General features: G+C 40.7%; 1 protein-coding gene across 2 annotated transcripts in view; it reads right to left on the minus strand.

Annotated features, from left to right (window-relative positions):
• The window catches only part of SLC9A7 (solute carrier family 9 member A7), a 111,418-nt gene that overhangs the window by 53,285 nt on the left and 34,508 nt on the right, over positions 1-23,625 (minus strand). For both annotated transcript variants that reach the window (XM_032474948.1, XM_032474947.1), the window contains exons 2-3: positions 5,214-5,413; positions 2,911-2,988 (exon numbers count right to left, since the gene is read on the minus strand). In XM_032474948.1, coding sequence (XP_032330839.1) covers positions 2,911-2,988; positions 5,214-5,413 — 278 coding nt within the window. The remainder of the gene's footprint in view (positions 1-2,910; positions 2,989-5,213; positions 5,414-23,625) is intronic.

Raw genomic sequence — 23,625 nt, forward strand, 5'->3', positions numbered from 1 at the left:
TTCGTAACTGGCAAAGCCTGTTATTTGTTTTTCTTCGGAGAAAGTGAATCTGACAAAGGGAAGGCTATGCAAACAGTAAGGTGTTTTTCAGCCATCACAGTGGCTTTCAGGACCAACGATTTGGTTTCATTTTAAAGCAACCCCGACCTTGATTATACATTAAGATTAGTTAGTTAAAATACCAAATTTTTCCTCACCCATTTGATCTGAAGAGCAGTTCCCAAATTCTTCATTTAGAAAAAGAATAATATTATTTATACCCATAAAATCATCTCCTATTTGTTACATGTCAATTGCTGACATATGGATTCGGATTACTTTGGCAACCCCATAAATTAGTCAGAAAAAGGATACTTTTTTTTTTGTACAGAAAACCTAAGTCTGGAGGGAATATAACACAGAGGACCAACCCTAAGCCCTCCAGTCAGACAGACAAGTCATAATCTTGGCTCAGCCCTGTACCCCCTACGTAACCTCACACGTGTCACTTCATCATTGTGAGTTCGGCTTCATTAGCAGTGAAACGCAGGGCATTCTGTACACGTCTGTGAGTGCACAAATGTGTGTTGGGCTGGTGTGCAGCAACACAGCCTCCTGCACCTCAAGCATCCACTGTGGGATAGGGGGACTTCAGTTCCCTCCCTCCCTCGAAGGTGATGCGGTAAGGAGGGGCCATTTGATCTCTGAAGGGGGAGACTGACTTGACCTTGACTTGTAGCCTTGATCCTCCTGTGAAAAGTGGGGGGTTGCTCTTGCTCCTATAGCCTCCAGGTTATGAGCAAAAGAGGCAGTCCCAGCAATTTCTAGGATCTCTCCATTTCCGCCCCCCTACCTGTGATGGTGACCCACCTGGTGGCTAAAGGGTATCCATCTTCAACTCATGATGTAAGTAGTAAGTAGCCACATTACCAAGGGCTAAACTACATCCTCCATCATATGTTACCAGGGACTCTGGGTCATAAATTGATCATTCAATTGCCAGTTAGCTCCTTGTGTCTATTTATAAATGAGTTGGAAACCTGAGAAGAAGGGGTATGAGCTACCCACCACCCTCACATTCCTACAGAGTTTCTGTGATGATTAGAAATAATGTATGTAAAAACAGAAATAAAGGATATGCACAAAGCTCCTAATACATACCAGATCCTTCATAAGTAACTATATTTACGTTGGTTGGAAATAGCTTAAAAACCTGAAAATGGCCGTTGTTTTGACAGAAGAACCAGACTCATGGACAGGCACCCTCTCATAAAATGAGTTGGGACTGTTCCCTCCTCTATGTTCTGAAAGATTTTGTGTAGGACTGGTATTTCTTCCTTAAATGCTAAATAGAATTCACCAGTGAAGTTTTCTGGGCTTGTATAAAGGTTTTTAACTATCAACTCAATTTATTTCATTAACAGAGAGCTGTTCAGGTTTTCCATCTCTTCTCCAGTCACTTTTGGTAATTTGTACTTTTCAAGAAATTTGCCCATTTCACCTGGGTCGTCAAGTTTACTGGCACAAAGTTGTTCATATTATTCTCTTATTGTCCTTTTAATGTATGAAGGGTCTATAGTGATGTCCCCTCTTTCATCCATGATAAAGTAATTTGTTTCTTTCCTTTTTTTTTTTTTTTTTGCTTCATCGATCTATTCAGAGGTTTACCAACTTGGAAGACATTCTCTGTTTCCTAAGAGTGTTGTTGAGTTTTATTGGCAACCAAGATCTCTCTTCTCTAGGCTCACTGAAAAGGTTTCTTTTAGTCCCCACTCAGAAAGACAGCTAAAACAAGTTCCTCAGCTATTACCTGAAAGAGGCCTTTGTGGAAGCTAAATTTTCACAGAACGTTCCCACAATAGGGGAGGAAGGGAACCACTCATGCTATCTGTAAAGGTATTTGATATTTTGAATAATGAGAGGCTTAGGTCCAACCATGCTACTGAGCACAATGACCCTCTCTCAATAATAAGGATGGATTGTTTTAAACTTTCTATTTTGGAGTATTTATAGATTCACAGAAGTTATAAAAAAAAATAATACAGAGAGGTCCCGTGTACCTTGACACGTTTTTCTCCACTGGTTATATCTTGCATAACTGTAGTACAATATCAAAACCAGGAAACTGTCACAGGCAACCATGTGTGTGCAGACTTCTATGTCATCTGATCACATGTGTAGATTCTTGTAACCACCACTGCAATCAAGATACAGAACTGTTCCACTGCCACGAAGATTTCCCTCATGCTACCCGCTTTATAGGCACACCCACCCCCCTCTCATCCCCACCCTCCTTAACCTCTGGCAAACCACTAATTTGTTCTCCATCCCTATAATTTTGTCATTTCTAGAATGCTATATAAATGAAATCACATAGTATGTGGTCTTTTGAGATTGGATTTTTTTTCCACTCAGCATAATGCCTTTGAGCTCCATCCAGGCTGTTCTGTGTATCAGCAGTCTGTTCCATCTTATTGCTGAGTAGTATCTCATGGTACGGATGTCTGTTAAACCACTCGCCTATTGTAGGACATTTTGCTGGCTTCCAGATTGGGGCTATTACAGATAAAGTTGCTATAAACAATCATGTACAGGTTTTTGTGTAAACAGAAGTTTTTCACTTCTTGGGGCTAAATCCTCAGGAATAAAACTGCTGGGTCATATGGTTAATTTCAAAGTTAGTTTTATAAGAAACTGCGAAAATATTTTCCAGAGTGGCTGTACCATTTCACATCCCCACCAGCAACGCATGAGAGATTCAGATTTTTCAAACAGAAATGAGTCACTGATGGTGAGTCAACTGTAGTCTCTGAGTGGGTGCCTAACACAGTAATAAGCCATGTGGGAGAAGGAAAAAAAACTAGGAAATTATGCAGGTAAATTAACACAGAGATTCCCAAGCTTCAAGAAATACTGGCAAAAATCTCTTACCTTCTTTAAACTGTATCCAGCATGGAAGATAATTGGAGGCAGGAGAATGTTGAAAAAGACCTCTGGATCAAATGTTACCTAAAGGTTTAAAAAGAAAAAAAAAGCCAATTTTTAGTTTAATACCAACCGATGCCATAATATTTGCTTAATATTTTAAGCCACAGACTAAAGTTTGAATATTTAAAACAAGTGACATAAATGGGAAAAGTCACAGACTCATCACAGGAGAGAAGCCACAAGCATGAGCATGTCCTTCTCCACAAAGCACTTCTGCCTTCTGCTCTTGCCATGTTGTTTTTATGTTTTGTTTTGTTTTGTTTGCGTGGTTTTTTTTTTTGGCATGTTGTTTAATATGTATTCAGTGCAACTTTGAGAACTCACAGAAAGCTTCTGGTCAATGTTCTTACACAAGAAATCAAACTCTCTTATTAAACCTTTATAAAGGTTCAACTGCAATAAAAGATGCAGTCATGATCCTTTATTAATGTTCTGGGTCCTCCCCACAGAATGATTTATAGCCATCATTGTAACGAATTTAAGCCTCTTCTGAGTGACCAGTCTTCTGTGATGTGTGATGTGGCCTAGATCAAAGTCTCCACTGATGCCAACGTAAATTCATCAATTCTGAGGGGACTAGAATTACCTGTAGGCAATTAGGGAAATCACTCTGAAACTATTAGACAGCAAAATCTTATCACATCCAGAAAAGAATTAAGCGTTCTCTAAGCCTCCTAACCTTTTTAAAGAATTTGTTCACATTGGGAGATTAACTGGCTCTGATTTCAATTAATTACTTTAAATCTCCGTTTGAATGATTAAAAGTAAAGTTAGCATTTTCTCTTTAGAAACTGGAAATGTTGACCGCCCTAATTAAAAGTATGTTTTAATTCAAATTATGTTTTATTCTTTCTTCTTGCTGAAGATAAAAGTAGTCTGAAAAACAGAGAACGGCCCAATGAGAAGGGGCCTTGGACACACACCTCTCCAGTATGAGGACACTAGGGCCCAGGAGAGAGGGACCTGCTGGAAGTCTTGTTTGAATCAGCACAGTTCTCTGACACCCACTTCAAGACTCTCTGCATCAACCAAGCCGCCTCAACATGTCTCTTCTCCCCTCAATTAACAACAATCATCTCAGCCTCATTTGTCCTCCCACCTTTGCTTTGTGTGGCAGAAGTTGAAAAAGAAAGGAATTGAATTAACACTTTTTCTAAAGATAAGAGGGTAAAAGTCAACTTCATCTTCTATTATGAACGAAAAGATGAAAATGGGCTGACGCCTTTCCTTTTTCCCCCGATCCTACTGAGTATGAAGGATGCCAGTGGCCATTTCGAAACAGCCCTCAGTGTGGTATTTATACTGGGTACCTTTCTCAGTCACATTTAATTTCACAAATGTTTACAGAAATCCCATGCGTTCTTATGAAGGGTTGAGCGCAAAGAGCTTGCTAGGACTGCCGTTAGGGACTGAGAGATGGGCGTGTTTAATGCTCCAGGTTGAGAATAATTTTCTTTAAAGATTGTGGTAGATCCCGAGAACAGCAACAATTTAATTCTGGAGCACAGTCTACACTCTTTGACTGCAAGCCTTCAGATATTACAAGGGGCTCCCACAACTTGGATCCCTTACACAGAAGTCTTCCTGCTGATACGCCCAGGTCTATAAGGTAATAGAATATATGTGGATAAATACAGATCTCATGCTTATCCTGGAAATCACCCAAATGAAGAGATATAGAACCCCTTGATTCGTGGAGTATTTTAGCTATCCCCAGCATCAAATGGCAAACAACAGTTGGACTCAAATTCTAAGACAACAAGACATTTTTCCTTGGAAGATTCAGTAAGCATTTGGCATCAATCACCAATGAGAGTGGGAAACCCAATCAATGTTTGTAGACCCATGAAGAACTAAGAACACTTGTGGACACTGAATACACAAGCTAAAAGAAAAATAAGAAACTAATCTTATTTTGAGAAAGACATAATCTCACCCTTGAACCAGGACAAGGATAAGAGACATAGTCAAAGAGATGGGAGGTGGAGAGAGGAGCTGAGTGGGGACGGACAAACCCATTGCATCACCAGTGGTCCACATCAGTCTGACAAAGTTAAAAGGCTCAAGTTCAAATCTGGTTCTTTCTTCTCCCCATCACAGTCCACAAGCTTCCTGGCCAAACTGGGAGCCAGGCATGTTACCGACATTCCAAGAGTTTGAAAGGATTTCCCTCCACAAGGTCGAGACAGAATCGGAAAAATCCAAGACCATGTCAGGACAGCAGCTGGCACACGGTCCGAGCTCACCTTCCTCAGCATGTCATTCTGCTCCACGCTGTTGATCTTGCCGGGGCTGATCTCTCCTTTCAGGGTGTATTCGAAGAACTTCCCGCTGACATTCACTAATAAGGTGCTGAAGGCCCTATCTTCCTGAGTGCAGCTGAGTGACTTGTCATGACCACTGGTGGCAGGGGTGCCGTACCTCAGGATCACCCCAACGATGAGCCCTGAAACAGAGTGGAAGAAAACGTCAGGCCTGTGGGAGGACAGAGAGAGCGTGGAAGTAATGGCACAGACTAAGAAACTCAGAAGGAATCTTAGAGACCAGGCAGAGAGTGTGCATTTCAGGAACAACTACACAGTCCTTCAGAGGGGTTAAGCTTCTATCTATTCCAGGGTGAGTCCTGCAGCCCCCAGGAGGACGAGGTAGGACCGTACCTTTCACAGTTAGGATGGGACTCTAAGTAATTTTAACCACTGATCATGTCTCATTTCTCAGGCTTTTGGCGGAGGAGGATGGAGTGATCAGAGTGAGACAGGAGGGAACGGGGAAGGGCACAACCACTGACGGAATGACAGCAACTGAGGACAGGACAAACTGATTAGAACCAAGATGGCGGAAGATTTGACTTCCAGTAGACCTTGAACCCCATGGGGCACCCACAGGTGTCATGACAGCTCCAAGGCTGACCATAAAAGGTCCCAAAGTGGGCGGGGCCCAATTCCTGGGAATCCCCGCCCCTTCCCCAACATAGTTGGAATAATCATCCTACTCTTAAGCACATGAAATTACCAAGCCCATAAAAACTAACAATTCCACACACCCTCATGGTGGCTCTCTCTCTTGTCTTCTGAGACGGCCCACACTCTGTCTATGGAATGTGTATCTCTCTAAATAAACTTGCTTTTACTTTACTATGCCTCGCTCTTGAATTCTTTCCTGAGTGAAGCACGAACTTGCTCTCTAGCAACAAGAGGCCAAGTTTTTTTCTGCCCAGCACAGCACACGGCAGAACTGCTGAGCTCTTCGATTTGCACCAGCAGCTTCCCTCGGGCCAGTCCTGCCACCATCCACCAGCGATGGCAAGGCCATGGGGATTTCTAGTTGCTACAGATGCAACTTGTTTTGCCGCACACCAGGGGAAGGGAAAAAAGAAAAAGAAAAAAGAAATGCCTTTGCTTAGGTCATTTCAAGTACTGGGTATCATGGAGAAAAATAATTATATCCCCTAGGGAGCTAAATACCACAGTGCAAATTTTCACAGTCATGATTCAAGGACTGTAGAGCTGGCTGCTGGGGGACTGTGGCATTGATACAGCTAGCATCATCAGCTGCAAGTCTTAACATTTCATTCCATTCTTAGTAGTGTTTTCCCTTTAGGAAAAAAAAAACAGCAAAACGATGTGTAAGCTTTCAATTCCATGAGTGAGGAGGGAGGGTCGCTCCCCTGGTCCTGGACGTGAGTCACACGTGCCCAAGTAAAAGTGAGTGAAATGTAAAAAAAAAAAACCAAAAAACAAAAAACACATAAATAACCACCAGACTCTACAATTCTCTCTTAGGGGGAAAATTTCAGACTTCTTTGTTCGGTTCTTTGTTAGCAGTACTGAAAGACAGAATGGTAAAATGCTCGCCCCTCCCATTTTGCCATTAATGGAGAAAGTTATATGAGTAAAAGAACAATGTTTGCGGTAGTCTATGTATAACGTTCTACAATATCACCAAGACATATGAGAACTAACAAGACATTGTTGAAGAACAAATAATATATAAAATCCTTCTAGCTTTTATATATTATTTTTCTAAATACAGTTCTTTAAGCCAAACTTTGTCTATATTGCATTATTATTATTATTATTATCAAAGACTTGTGCTAACATACTTTAAACTATGTTGAGTTTTGTGAAAAAATAAAGTTGTAAAATTTCACTGCAAATTAAAAATGAGGTTCTTAATCATTGCAACTTGAGAGCTTGGTCTCTGCCATCTGGAAGCTATATATGTGGTGTACATTTGGCAGCCAGTCGAATAGACTGGGATTCCGAGCAGTCTGGCTTGGCTGTGCCAACTCTCAGGGAAGTTTGTCATAAGTGGTCCCAGCCCCTAAAGGACCTCTGTCATCTTCACCTTTGTTGCATCTGCCTGTACAACGAAGGCTCTTTATTTTCTCAGACTATTTTGGGGAGTAAATGTTCCACATCTTGTGAAGGCAGCATCCTTTGCACTCTCCTGTGGGGATGCCTCCTGCATCTCATTCTTTGAGTCACTAATGAGATACAGCTCATCAATGGCCAGACAATGGGTCCTTTAAATTGGAGAAACTTCCAAATTGGTACATTTTCAGAGAGCTCTCATTATTAACAGCTGTTTTATTGGTACTTATGAAAAAATCAAATTAGGAGGTGAATAAAATACATATATATTATATATATGTATATGCCAACCTAATGAAACAGAAAAGAAGGGGGCAGGGCACAGCCATTCGAAGAATGACACAGCAATTAACACCAAAATGGTGGAAGATTCAACCCCCAGTAGGCCTTGAGGCTCAAGATGGTGGGAGCTTTGACTTCTAGTAGACCTTGAGCTTCATTATACGCTCATTGTAATATTAACATGGTAAGTGACACTCCCACAGGGACCATGACAGCTTCGAGGCTGACCATAAAAGGTCAAAGAGTGGGCAGTGGCCCAATTCCTGGGAACCCTGGTCCCTTCCCCAGGGTAGTTAGACTGGTCCTTCCACTCGTTAAGATATGAAGCTACCGAGCCCATAAAAACTGGCAACACCACGCCTCGTGGCCGCCTCTCTTGCTCCCTCCTCTTCAGGGATGGCCCGCACTCTGTCTATGGAATATGTACCTCCTTTTACTTTAACCTGAGCACTCAACCCCCACACCTCGTGGCCTTTCTCTCTCCTTCTGAAACAGCCTACACGCTATGCAGTATGTATCTCTCTAAATAAATCTACCTTTACTCAACTGTGGCTCGCTCTTGAATTTGTTCCTGTGTGAAGCCAAGGACCCACACTTGGCGGGGCTCCTCCCAGGGACTCAGTCGAGATCTGGGACATGGCCCTCCTCACGCTCCACATTTATTTCTCCTGTATTACTAAGAACTCCCTTAGTTTAAAACAAACAAAAAAACATGGTTTCGGAAGCCTTATTTGTGGTCTCAACTTCCCTTCAATGGGTCTTACAGATGCTAATGATCACTAGATTAATTGTTAATTAGGTTGATTAACAAAAATAAGAAGAAGCTGAGAGAAAGTCTAGATTTCTTTCCAGCAAGGTAGAAATTTTAAAGGGACTCATCCCAAAAGGGTCAAAATCTTAAGATGGTTGTTAAGAAATGGGACAAATAAAAACAGACGTTAATGAGATTAAAGCAAAAGGTTTTGACACAACACTACCTAAGGCTGGATGGGCCAAAGGGACCCCCAATTGGTACCCAACATTAAAGGGACCCAAACAAGCCCGCTCTATTTACCCCAGTTAAATATATATACATCTGTTTTACCTAATTGTAATCCAATTTTTACCCAATGGGTCACCAGGCTTCTGACAAAATTAATAATGGCTAAACATCTTGAGGCAATCCATCATACATTTAACTCCACATAAAATAACTGTAATAATTCAACACTAGATATGGGTAAAAGCAACAAGGGAAAACATTTCCTGAATCATAATAGATCAGGAAGATACAATAGTAAGATCCAGAGAATTTTAGGTTATCAACAGGGCTTAACCTAAAATTAGCACACTGAGTGGCCTGTCAACACAATCCTTGTCTGATCCATGAATGAGCCTTCCTAGCACCGAGGGACAAATTGGTCATGGAATGCCTCCCAAGCCTTGGTCTAATTTGTGACCAAGAGGAGGCGCTATGGACCAAAGAAAATGTTGCCTGCCTTTCCAGTAAACGGAACATTGCAGGCCATCAGCTGCCAAAGTAGCCGCACACATCCCCAAGGTGTGCTATTGGGAAAATTCAGATGGAGAAAAACAGAGTCTGCATCTAGAGAGTCGTACATCAAAGGAATAATTTCAAATAGCCCGGACTCTCCTATCTTCACAAACGTAGAAAAGCACCAAATTCCTTAACTTGAGAGGTCTGGTTTCTGTGATTAGCAGTAATCTTCTGATGTTTGACTACATGACTGGGTTTTTTTCCCCAGCAAAAACTCCTATAAATCCAGGGTCCTCTCTTACCTCTTTGGAACAATTTCTCAGAGCTGAGAGACCATCTCCTGGGCTGGACAGTCCTCAGTAAGGTCCCCGAATAAAACATAACTTACAGCTTTTAGGTTATGCCTTTTTTCTTCAGTCGACAATGTCTTCATCAGGAAACCAAAATAAGTCATTTACAGAAAGCTATCCTTCTCCCAAATCAATATCTGTTTCACAGAACTCACTGTTTCTTTACTGAACTAGCCACATTATTAGCAGAGCTAACTAATAATACAGCAGAGTCCTCACAATGACTGCTAGTCTAACAAAAGAGGCGGTGTGAGATTGTGATTTATAATAAAAAAAAAATAAGTATTTGGTCTTCATCACAGTTTCCCGGTACACAGCTTCTAAAACCCTCGGAATCTCAGAAGTGATGTGTCCTTTTGTACGCTAATGAGATGACTGATGGCTGGGGCTCCTCGATTAGCCTCAGAATGGGGGCTGGTTGCCAGGGGAACCAACCCTGTGATTAAGAGAGTTGGAACTTTAATTCCACCCCACCTCCTGACCTCCGGGCAGGGAAGAGGGGCTGGGGGTTGAGTTAATCACGAGTGGCTAATGATTTAATTAATTGCACCTATGTAACGATACCTCTCTAAAAATCCCCAAAGTACACAGGTTCAGAGAGCTTCTGGGTTGTCGAACACATGGAGGGCCGGGGAGCCTACCTTACCCGAAGGGGGCATGGAAGCTCCCACACAACTTGTCTTATGCATCTCTTCCATCTGGCTGTTCCTGAGTTATATCCTTTTATAATCAACCAGTAATATAGTAAGTAAATGGATTTCCTGAGTTCTTTGAGGTCTTCTAGCAAGTGATCCAACCCAAGGAGAGGAACATGGGAGCCTCTGATTTATAGCCAGTTGGTCAGAAGTTCGGGTGACAACCTGGACTTGTGACTGACCATTGAAATGAGAGGGGCAGGGGTCTTGTGAGGCCCGTGGGATCTGACGCTGTTTCCAGGTAGATAGTGTCACAATTGAGCTAAATTGTGTGATACCCAGCGGTATCTCCTAGAGAGCTGGAGAATTGCTTGGTGTGAGAAAACTCCCACATGTGGCCACAGAAGTGTCTAGCAGAGAGCAGAAGGGAAACAGATTTGTTCCTTGCAGGAGGTTTATGTTTGCAGACAAATTCCTCAACTACAGGAAATGCCCTCACACTTTCTCTCAGTAATCATCACCATCATTCCTAGAAGAGTTATTAGATGATGAATATTGTTTTTATAAACTTAAAAAATCTTTCCCTCCCTACCTGGGTCCAACGTGCCCACATTAAAGATGTTATGGAGACAGCGAAGGTGATGGTGCTGCCCCCTTGTGTTAAAATATGACAACAAAAAGCACCACAGCAAAGACAAAGGTTAAAACCGTCCCGAAACTTTTGATCAAAAATGTACTACTCAGCCATAAAAACCGACAACATAACGCCATTTGCAGCAACATGGATGCTCCTGGAGAATGTCATTCGAAGTGAAGTAAGCCAGAAAGAGAAAGAAAAATACCATATGAGATCACTCATATGTGGAATTAAAAAAAAACATAAATACTAAACAGAAACAGACTCATAGACATAGAATACAAACTTGCGGTTGCCAAGGGAGCGGGGGGTGGGAAGGGACAGACCGGGATTTCAAAACCTGTAGATACTGACAGGCATATATAGAATAGATAAACAAGATTATACTGTATAACACAGGGAAATACATACAAGGTCTTGTGGTAGCTCATAGCGAAAAAGAATGTGACAATGAATACATATATGTTCATGTATAACTGAAAAATTGTGCTCTACACTGGAATTTGACACAACATTGTAAACTAACTATAACTCAATAAAATAAAATGTACCAAGTAACAAGATATGCTGCTAATTCAAGGTAGAGTTTGAGTAGCTTCTCAAACATTTAGATTTATGTTTATAACCATCATAGTCCATGGCACAAAGAACAGAGTCATTGCTATACGAAGTGCACATGTGGCGTCTTCCACTTCAAGGAAGAATAAGAAATTAGGACTGTAGAAGGGGTATTTTAGTGAAAATATAATAAAGACTTGGAAAAAACACGAATGGCATATTTTCATCTTTTAGATATGGAAGCCATCCTTGGACAGGATAAAATCTGCAACTATAAAAATGTCATAACCCCCAAGGAATTAGAATGTGACATCAGATTTTTTTTTCAAAGCTCAGAAAGTTCAGTACTCACAAAAAAAAAATGATGGAGAGCGACAGAGGCATTAATGGTTTTACTGGATCAACAGCACAGCGTTCCAGACGACAAAGAGCAATAACCGACAATGCACGTGGGCCAGAAACACAGCACGGAAGACGTCAGCTGGTGAAAACAGACTCACTGATTTCATAGGTATATGACTAATGCCAGGAAAACTTTAATTCTCAACTTTTACAGAAAGCAAACATGAAGGAAATTCCTTTGGTATCTGATGTGGCTTAAAGCAACATGAGGAACTCCAAAGGTGCAAAAATTCAAAACTTTTTCAGGAAAAAAATTTCAAGACTTTCAACTTGTATGAAAAAAAAAAACTCCTGTGTTTGCATATTGTGCTGATGGTATACAACTGCAAACATTTCTAATGTTTAAAAAAGACATGACTCTCCCCCACCAAACCTCCTATATACAGTTTATGCATGTGCCCATCCCAAAATTGGTGGTATCAGGAAGGAATTTAATGATGGACAAAGCGTGGCTCAAAAATTCTATAAGGCCATTAAAGAAACTAGCCCCCATGAGTCTGGTGCCAGTTTCCATGAGATTGTTGGGAGGACTGTTGAACAAATCGACACTCAGCTGTAATTCTAGACAGCCATCCACCTGCTGCAATAGTTCAATGTCTCTATTTATAAGCCTTTGTTAAGGAGTTGGGGAGCAGGAGCCTTGATGTACTGTTCTCTAACGGGACTTCACCTTCCTTTATGGGAGCTACTGGGAGCTCAGTTGGGGCACTACTCTGAGGATATTTACAGCACTGTAGGAGTTGTTCTGAGTTCGAAAGCTTCGTCTGAAATTCAGAGAAAAGAAAGCGTCCCATTCCACATCCAGCCACACAGAGTGTCTGAGGATAGTGATAACTATTTCTAATTGAGTGAACAAAGAGAGAGCAGGGGCAATGACTTTTCAGGTTTGGGGGTCATGTAAGGGACTCCGGTTTTGAGAAGGTGTTACAGCCTTTCCAATATCCTTGTCTACTTGTTCTATTACATATTATGCAGCTGTGCCACTCACCAGTATAGTTTCAAGGAGAATTCATTGAAAATATGATTGTCACTTGAACACGGACTGAAATACTCACTTTTAAAAACCAATTTTATTGAGGTGTAATTGACATACCATAAAATTTGCCCCAAATTTTAAGTGTACAATTCCATGATTTTGAGTATATTCATAGAGTTGTGCAACTACCACAATCTAAGTTTGGAACATTTCCTTTTGCAGTCACTCTCTGTTTCCCACTCCCAGCCCCAGGCAACTACTGATCTATTTTTCTGTCTCTACAGATTTGCCTTTTCAAGACATTTCATACAAATGGAATCATACAATATGTAGTCTTTCATGCCATTATGTTTTCAAGGTTCACCCATGTGCCAAGAAGCTATCAGTACTTCATCACTTTTTACTGCTGAACAGTATTCCACTGTATGGATATACCGTATTTTGTTTATCTATTCACCAGTTGAGCATTTGCGTTGGTTCCACTTTTTTGCTATTATCAATAATGCTGCTGTGAGCATTTGCATCCAAGTCTGTGTGGACATATGTTTTCATTTCTGTAGGGTAGAGACCTAGGAGTGGAGCTGCTGTATCACATGGTAAATCCATGTTTACTATTTTAAGAAACTGCCAAACTGTTTTCCAACCGTTTTAGGAAACTGTATACCATTTTATTCTGTTTTTATCCCCGTCAGCAAAGTATGAGAGTTACAGCTTGTTTATATGCTCCGCAACACTTGTTTTTGTCTTTTGATTTTATCTACTTTAGAGACTGTTTAGTGATATCTCACTGTGGTTTTAATTTGCATTTCCCTAATGCCTAATGAGGTCAAGTATATTTTAATGTGCTTACGGGCCACTTGTATATCTTCTTTGGTGAAATGTCCATTGATTCAAATCCTTTGCCATGTTTAAACCTGACTGTCTTAGTGAACTGTAAAAGATCTTGATGTATTCTGATACAAGTTCTTTATTAATATATGATTTGAAAATATTTTCTCCCAGTCTGTGGCTTGTTTTTACTTCTCTGTCTTTTTTTTTAAACTTTCTTGATGCTGTCTTCTTAAATTTTTTTTTTTATCTTTTTAAGTAAAATGGACTTTTTCCCTTGGGTGTACAGTTCCATGAATTTTTACATTTGATTTTTTATTGAGGTAACATTGGTTTATAACATGTAAGTTTCAGGTGTACAACGTTATATTTCTACTTCTGTATACACGACAGCATAGATTCATGTAAGCACCACCCCCATCAGGATATCACACAGTTCTGTCACTCCCAAGAAAACTCCCTTGTACTATATTCCTTGAGAGTTACAGCTTCACCCTATCTGTAACGCCAGCAGTCACTGATTTGTTTCCCATAACAAGAGTTTTGTGTGTGACCATATAGTATGGGACCTTTTGAGACTGGCTTCTCTCAGCCTAGCACCTTTGAGATTCACCCAAGTAGTGTGGGAGTTAACACTTCATTCCTTTTCACTGTTGAGTAGCATCCTATTGCATGAATATACTAGTTTGTTTATCCATTCACTTGTTGAGGGACATTTGGCTTGTTTTCAGCTTTTGGCTCTCACAAATAAGGCCGTTATGAACATCCATGAGGAGGGTTTTATGCGAACATGTTTTCATTTCTCTAGGGCAAATACCCAGAATGGGACTGCTCAGTCATTGGGCAAGTTTATGTTCAATTTTATAAGAACCGGCCAAGCATTTCCCAGTTACTAGAACCATTTTTGCAACAATCCCCCCACCCCCAAGCAATGTATAAGAGTTCTAGTTGCTCTGATTCTGATAACTCTTGACAATACAACAGAAAATGTGTGAATCACCTATCAGCTGGCCTGGGAGTGATGCTGCTCTGATAAAGACTGACTTTAATTAAAGAAAGAAACTGAGTCTGTAGCTCTTCAAGACAAAAGTTCTGTCTTGTTTCCATCAGTATATGAGACACTAAAATAGTGAAAATCAGGGCCCATCAGCCAAGAGTTCAACCTCCAATCCAACACCCCTCTTCTTCAACAGCTGAAATTCCAAAGATTTAATCAAACCCAACATGGAACAAATTTATATGATTTAAACACACCATCAATTCTAAGTGTTTCCCCAAATATGGAATGTCATCGTTAAGAATAAAAGGAAGAAAATGACTTTAGGTCTTAAATATCTACTTGGAAAACTAGACACGGGAAAGTCACTATATTGTCCCATGAAGTTCTTGGCCGAGACACCAGGAACATCTTCCCATCACTGCTGTGCTGCACAGCATTTCTCTATGGATGACCAGATACCACATGCCTTCTGACAGTCTTTACAAAATGAAGATGCCCATTCTAATATATAATGGAAGAGTGGGAGAGTCTTTCATTGAAAACTAGGAACCAAGGAGGCAGACTTGGGCTCAATGACTGAACTTCTAACTAGAGGAGACCAATATGGTACCCAAGTGTAAGTTGATTTCACTTGCCTCATTCTAGTCAGGGCCTCTGCTGGCTCAACATCTCCAGGGCCTGGAGAGATTATTTCCATCTAATCCAGGACTACAGCCTCAGGAAATCATTGTTCCCACACACCTAAACCATGTTCTCTAAACTCCATCCACCTAGCTCCTTTAGCTCCCAATGGTTTCCAAATTTTGATAGCAGAGAGAGCATCACTAATTCAACCCCTGAAACCCCAAACAACATGGGATGACCACTGAAATTCTTAAACATTTTTTCCTTAAAATGCTTTTAAAATAAAATTTATAGATATGTTTGAGAAGCTGATGGGAGGCCAGCGGATTCTTGGATTAGGTCTAAGGACCTTTCAAATCCTACCATCAGTTTTCTATTTTAGATCAGGTATATGAATATTTATTTGCTTCTGCCTCATACTATGACATTTCCCAAAATCAAGGACAGTGCACCTGTGGCTGAGTCATCACTTGACACATTTTAATTGCTGTTTTGTGTATTTCTCCTTTAATTAAAACACATTAATCAAATTCAAGTCAACTGCCAAAAGACTAGACTACAAATGTTACTACAACAGATTATCACACACTCTCCTGACGTGTTTGCCACTCTTCAAGGGTCCAGGACAAGACTTTCAGCTAAACATCAGCTACACTTTGAAATAAATTAATCAATCTTTCCTCTGAGCCTCTGCCTGGAACTGTCTTCCCACTCTCTGCTCCCTAACGGCCTTCACCGACTCAACTCCTACTCATCCTTCAAGTCACAATGTAGATACCACTTCTTCCAGGCAGGGTAGCACTTCCTGATATCTCAGGACTGGGTTGGATTCTCCACAATCAGGGCCGTTCTCACAGACTTCAACAGGAAAGAGGCTCCCTGGAACTGTTCAGGGCACCGCATACACAACCATATGTGGTGGACCAGCTCATCACGCATTTCCAGAACAGTCTCTGATAATGACTGTGTTCTCAGAACAGTGACTGCACTGCACTGTGACTGCCATTTAAGTGCCCGTCCCTCACCCCCAGGGCTAATTTTCCTGAAGGCAATGCTCAGTGAGGACTCGCCACCCATCCCTGCATCTGACCCACCACAGCCACTCAATAAATGACTCTAGACTATGGAGACATTAGCCAGTAGCCATCTGCTAATAAGGAATTATTCCATTTGAGTTACAGGAAAAGAGTCTTAGTTCTGACCCCTAAGGAAGCAACTACTTCTCTTCAAACTCTTACCTGCCATTAAACCCAAGGATACCCACCTTTAATCAGCCTTTATAATTTGGCTCAAATTAAAGAATAAAATTCAAGTATTTTCATAGGTTAAAAAACTTCCAATGGCTTTATGAGGCATATTACAAAATCTACTTCCTAGATGCCCTGAATTTAAGCAGCATTGAAAAGAAACAAATGCACTAATCAGAGTTATCTTAGAGAGCGATGAAACTGGAACACACAACAACTGGATTTGCTGCTCTAGTTACCCCAACTAAGGGATGCTTGAGTCTTAAACTGAAATAAATGCAAATATATAGATAACACACAAGTGAAAAGGGAGGGTTTTGAGAACACACGGTAAAATGAACAAAGCAGAGCTTGTACGTAATCACCAATTTTAATTTATGATGGTATTTTTTTAATTAAAAAAATCTATATAAGAATTCACCTGAATTCAAAGACTATCAACCAAAATAAAGGATCTGCAATGGACTGACTGTGTCTTCTCAAACTCCGTATGTTGAAGCCCTAACCCCTCAAAGTGACTTTTATTTGGAGATCAGGCTTTTAGGAGGTAAGTAGGGTCAGATGAGGCCATAAGGGTGAGGTCTTAGTCCAACAGAATTAGTGGCCTTATAGGAAAATGAAGAGAGATTTCTCTCTGTGTGCACATGCACAGAGGAAAGGCCATGTGAGCACACAGTGAAAAGGTGGCTTATCCACAAGCTAGGAAGAAAGGCCTCACCAGAACTCAACCCTGCTGGCACCTGATCTCAGACTTCCAGCGTCCAGGACTGTGAAAAAATCCATTTCTGTGTTTAAGCCACCCAGCCTGTGGTATTTGGTGATGGCAGCCCAACCTGACTAATACACCATCTTTTTGAGGAACTGCAGGTGGCTTCTCTGGACCATCAGCAATATCTCTACAGCCAATTCACATCCCACCTCCCAACTAGGAAACATGTCTTTTACAGATGAGAAGTTAAGATCCCACTGCTGCAACACAAGGTTCCTAAACCCTACTCCAGAGATGCTTCTTGCATTTTTGTTTTTCCTTTTCCCATACCACCATCACAATGAGTTTTCTTAATGTTCCAAAGGAGACTTCCACCATATTGACTTCCTGGCATGAAGTCCCACTTCTGAGAAAGTATTATCCTATGGCACTAACCAAGCAATTACCATACGTCTGTTCTCCCCAATCAAACCTGATAGGGTGAGACCCAAGTTTAATTTTCATTAATGCTTTTAAAACATCATATCCTTGGGAAGATGTTGAAAATATATTGTGTTTAGAAATTTACTCATGGCACACAAAATATACTTTTTTATTTAGCTGATCAATACAACTATGCAAAAAAGGGGGGCAAAGATTTAAGTTCATACATATATCTTAGCAATGTTCTCCTAGGGCAGTCTACCCAGGCAATAGAAATAAAAACAAAAATAAACAAATGGGACCTAATTAAACTTACAAGCTTTTGCACAGCAAAAGAAATCATTAGTAAAACAAAATGACAACCTACAGAATGGGAGAAAACATTTGCTAATGATGTGAGTGACAAATGTTTAATTTCCAGAATATATAAACAGCTCATACAACTTAATAACAAAAACAAACAACCCAACCCAAAAATGGGCAGAAGACCTAAACAAGCAATTCTCCAATGAAGACATATGAATAGCCAATAGGCACATGAAAAAATGCTCAGTATCACTAATTATCAGAGAAATGCAAATCAAAACTACAATGAGGTATCACCTCACACCAGTCAGAATGGACATCATTCAAAAGTTCACAAACAATAAATGCTGAAGACGGTGTGGAGAAAAGGGAACCCTCCTACACTGTTGGTGGGAATGTAGTTTGGTGCAGCCATTATAGAAAACAGTATGGCGATTCCTCTAAAAACTAAAAATAGACTTACCATATGATCCAGCAATCCCACTCCTGGGCATATATCCAGAGGGAACTCTAATTTGAAAAGATACATGCACCCCAATGTTCACAGCAGCACTATTTACAATAGCCAAGACATGGAAGCAACCTAAATTTCCATCAACAGATGACTGGATAAAGAAGCTGTGGTGTATTTATACAATGGAATACTACTCAGTAATAAAAAAGAATAAAATAATGCCATTTGCAGCAACATGGCTGGATCTGGAGACTGTCATTCTAAGTGAAGTAAGCCAGAAAGAGAAAGAAAAATACCATATATCACGCATATGTGGAATCTAAAAAAAAAGAAAAAAGAAAAAGAGAAAAGAGGCCACTAACGAACTCATCTACAAAACAGAAACAGACTCATAGAGATAGTAAACAATCTTATGGTTACCAGGGGAAAGGGGATGGGAAGGGATAAATTTGGGAGTTTGAGATTTGCAAATGTTAACCAGTATATATAAAAATAGATTAAAAATAGATAAAAAAAATTTCTCCTGTCTAGCACAGAGAATTATATTCAATATCTTGTAATAACCCTTAATGAAAAAGAATATGAAAATGAATATATGTATGCATATGCATGACTGGGACGTTATGCTGTACACCAGAAACTGACACATTATAACTGACTATACTTTAATAAATAAAATTAAAAAAAAAGATTTAAGTTCAAATTGATTATTACATATACTAGTAAGATAACTGAAAGAAGACTATAGGACATCCTTTTAAAATTTTTTATTATGAATTAAATCAGATACCTAAAAGTATAGGTATAGGATATATAAGGGATAAAGAATAATATAATTGGGAAGGAATATACAAGGGGGTTCAAAGGTCCTGGTAATTTTCTGTTTCTCATGCTGGACAGTAAATACAGGTATTTCTTCTATTTTTATCTGTATATAAGTTATATATACCATTTCATATATTTACTATATTTCACAAGAATTTGTTAGGACAAGAATGGTCTACCAGTCACTTGCATGGCTATCACTCAGCTTAATCAACAATGCATGACCAAAAGAGCTAGGACTCCTTTGTACCCTTCCCAATCAAGCCGACCACTTCCACCCCACTCCCTGGAAACCGCTAGCCTCAATTTGGTGTTTATTATGCCCTTAGAGCTTAAATTGCAGATATATGTTGTTTAATTTTGCATGTGTTTAAATTATGTATGGTATGAATTATTCTGTAACTTGCTTTTTCCACCCCACAATATGCTTGAAAGCATCATCGTATTGACACGTGGCTCTGGTTCACGTGGCCTCACTGCTGTGTCTATTCAGCATGTGGATATCTTTTCCTTCTGCCTCTCTGTGCCAATTCCACCTTCAGTTCTCTACCTTATCAACTGGGATTATAGTTTCAATTGCTATTTTTAATTTCTTAAAATTCTATTTGGTTCCTTACCAAATACGCCTGACTTTTTGTTTGTGAACAGAATCTGGACTAAAAGTTGAAAATCGTGTTTATAACCCTCAGCTCTGCACCCTGTAGCTGCAGCTCACGTATTCCATCTACTTCCTGGAATGGAGAGGAACACATTATTATAAAAGGCTTGAAGGTCTCCTTCCAGGAGTCCTGGCTAAATAAATTGTGGCCCCCTCACAAAGTGTGGAACATGGTTACCACTCAATAAATGTTAGCTGAAAGAATGAAATAATGAAAATCAAAAACTATAATTTGAGTACAAATAATATGAACCGATTATATACCTATGGAAGAATCAGTTCCCTAAATTATGAAGAGAACGCCTTTTTCCTCTGCAATTTATGCCTGGGTTTTGGCAGGCAACAAAACAGTATCTGGAAAGATTAGAGGTTTGTTATTTTTGTTGCAGTTTCTTGAGTCATGAAATTGGTGTCTGGGCAGTGTCCAAAGTCAACCACCAGAGTCAACATTAAGGACACAACAAGAAACACTTCACACCATATAGCCAACAAAATCCTTTCTGTTCATGAGGGCGGAATGAAATGTAATTACTCACTGGTTTCAGTTCAGTCCAGCTCAAAACGCTATCATCTTTAACACCCTACGTGATAAAATTATTTTCAAACAAAATACAAAGCGGAGAAGCTCTAATGGAAAATCTGTTGTTCATCCTTCTAAGAGTTGGTACCAAACAGATACACTCTGCATTCCAAGAGGGGAGGGCTCTGAGGGGGAGGGTATAGCTCAGTGGTAGAGTGTGTGCTTAGCATGCACGAAATCCTGGGTTCAATCCCTGGTACCTCCATTAAATAAATAAATAAATAAATAAATAAATAAATAAATAATAAATAAATAAACCTCCCCCCCACCCCCGCAAAACAAAACAAAACAAAAATCCAATGGTGGGGGTTGAGGGGGCGGCTCAGGAGCTGAGCGCTGAGGAGACGGTGAGCTGGCCAGGACACAGCAGCTGCCCGCAATAGCTCCCCAGCACCCCCCCATACACACCCCTGACTGCCCCATGGAACACTTAATTAACAATGAAGTCAAACTGTAACAAGCACCACAAAACAGAGGCATGACAAAAAGGTGGCATCGTGAGGAACGGAATGAATAATTCTTTCAGATGAAAAAGTAGTTGAGGACAACGTCCCAGAAAAGGTGACTTCTCAGTTGGGCCTTTCAAGATGAGTCAGACTTCTTACTGAGGAAAGAAGAGGGGGTGTGAGCCGTACTGCAGAGAAAGGCCTGAGCATGGGGCGGGAAGGTGAACAGTGATGGAGCAGCAAGGCTGGGGAGGAGGGGAGGGTGGAGGCTGAGTGTCAAGGAGTCAGGAGAGCCCTTTCCTCAAGCTGAGCTCACAAGGGCAGACGTTATCCCACAGGAAACAAGGGCCACAGAGACTTCTGGGCTAAGAAGGGGCAGGATCAGGCCTGACTTTGGGAAGATCCCGTAGCAGCAGCCCAGTGAATTAACTGCCAGAGAGAGAGGCTACAAGGACAAGAACTTCATCAGGCTTTCCTAAAAAAACATCATCCCTCCCAGGGGAAAAAAATCAACATCATTCCTTCAATTAAGAAGATCCTTACTTTAGTCCATATTCCTCTACCTCTTTCTTTTGTTCAGACACGGGTTATAATTTGGGTTCACACAAACAGGACCCAGAATGCTCTGAAAAGTCACTCCCCCAAAACTACAGATTAAAACAGATGTGTGAGCTATAGAGACATATGAACCAAATGCATTGTAGGGACATTTTGTGCATCTTAAATCAAACTGAAAAAAAAGAATCAACTGGGGAAATGTGAATTCACTGGATTCTTGGCAAATATTATGAAATTACTGTCATTTTTGAGGGGTGATCATGAATTGTAGCTATATTTTTAAAAGATTCCTTATCTTTTGGAGATGGATACTGAAATGTTTACAATTGAAATTTGGAATTTTATGTCAATGACGTGGGGAGGGGTAGCTGTGTGGGGGGGGTAGAGATAAAATGCGATTGACCATGAGTGGTAATTAACAATGCTGGGTAATGGGTACATGGGGTTTGGTTTTATTACACTTCTGTGCATGTGTGTGTTTTACACACCACCAAGCAATTCTCCAGTACCAGCTTGGTGTCCTACAACTCAACTCAATTCTGACACTATCTACCTAGAGACAGTATCAGGTCCCACAGGTTGAGGGTTCCATCCCATGAGACTGCCCCCCACCCTTCAGATGCGAATCACAAGTCCAGGTTGTCACTCGCGCTTCTAACCAAATGGCTATAGATCAGGAGTCCCCACAACATCCTCTTTGGGTTTGATTAATTTGCTAGAATGGCTCACAGAACTCAGAGAAACATTTTACTTACAAAATTACTGGTTTATTATAAAAGGATATAACTCAGAAATAGCCTCATGGAAGGGATACTTAGGGCAAGGTATGTGCGAAAGGCTGCAGAGCTTCCATGCCCTGAGCACAACACCCTCTCAGCATCTCCACGTGTTCACCAACCCATCCTTTTGGGTTTTTGTGGAGGCTTCATCACATAAATGTGATTGACTAAATCATTGGCCATTGGTGATTGAACTCAGTCTCCAGCCCCTCTCCCCCTCCCCAGAGGTCGGGTAGAGGGTGTGGGGTGAGACTGAAAGCCCCAACGCTCTAATCACATAGTTGGTTTCCTTGGCAACCAGCCCCCATCCGAAGGTGCTTTCCAAAAGTCACCTCATTAACATGTACTCAGGTGTGGTTGAAAGGGGTTTGTTATGAATATCAAGATGCCGTTTCTAGCTCTTATTACTTGGGAAATTCCAAGCCTTTCAGGAGCTTAGTACCAGAAATAAAGAGACCAAATATATATTTCTCATTATAAATCATAATATCATAATTTTTGTCATACTGTGATTTCTTGTCGACATTTATGTGTCAACATTTTTGAAAATTTCCACAATAAAAAATTTTAAGTCATTCATCCACCATGAAGCTTTACAGCAGTGATTCTAGTAATGACTGTTCCAAGAGAATCTTTTCCCCCGTGCTCGAGAACCTTACATCCAAATTTCTGCTGACATCTCCTTAACATCTATAACTCAGCAGGTCTCACTCCTCCCTATAAACATTGCTTGTCGTCCCATTCCCTGTCCCTGCGAGACCAGACACCTGCAAGTCATCCTCCTCTCCTTCATTCACAAAGCAGTCATCTCGTTCTGCACAGGTTGCAACAATTCTTCTCACATTAACTGGTTTTTTGACAACCTCCCAGCCTCCCTGCACCCATCTCATGCTCCTCGGCAGTTCACCTCAAAACCACTGCAAGGAGAGCAATTCTAAAATCAACATCTCTGCCGAGCTTCGAGTCTTCCAATAGCTCCTCACCATCTCTGGGACAAAAGCCTCCACTCCTGAGCAAAGCACACTCTGTTGATGTCTTTGTGTTTATAAAGTCCTGAAGGTTTTGCTGGTACTATCTTGGTGAATCTAAGTCTCTCAAAGGACACGAAGCCCATTTTAGAGCTAATCGTCTGACTAGTGAGTGGCACAGCCAATTCACATCTGACACCCACGGTCACAGTAAGGGACCTCCTGAGGCGGGGTGGCGAGGCAATCTTTACTGGAAAGCCAGTATCACTATTTGGCCAGCATCCCCCCAGTTCTGTATTCGTGCCAAGGCCCCATGACTGCCCCCACAAGAGATGGGACACAAGGCTCACATATTAACAGCAGCTGGCTGACTGGATGGGCAAAATGTGGCCACAAAACAGAATTTTTCTCTGTAGGACTAAATAATCTCTTTAAGGCTCAAACTCAAACCCAATCAACTGTCCTCCTCAATATCAGAGTGACAGCCCCCAAGCAAAGGAATCCAGATATTCACCATAAACGGGAGAAATTAAGCCACGAAAAAGGACATACTCTATGGTAAG

This window comes from Camelus ferus, chromosome X, assembly GCF_009834535.1.
Source record: "Camelus ferus isolate YT-003-E chromosome X, BCGSAC_Cfer_1.0, whole genome shotgun sequence".
Lineage (NCBI taxonomy): Eukaryota > Metazoa > Chordata > Mammalia > Artiodactyla > Camelidae > Camelus > Camelus ferus.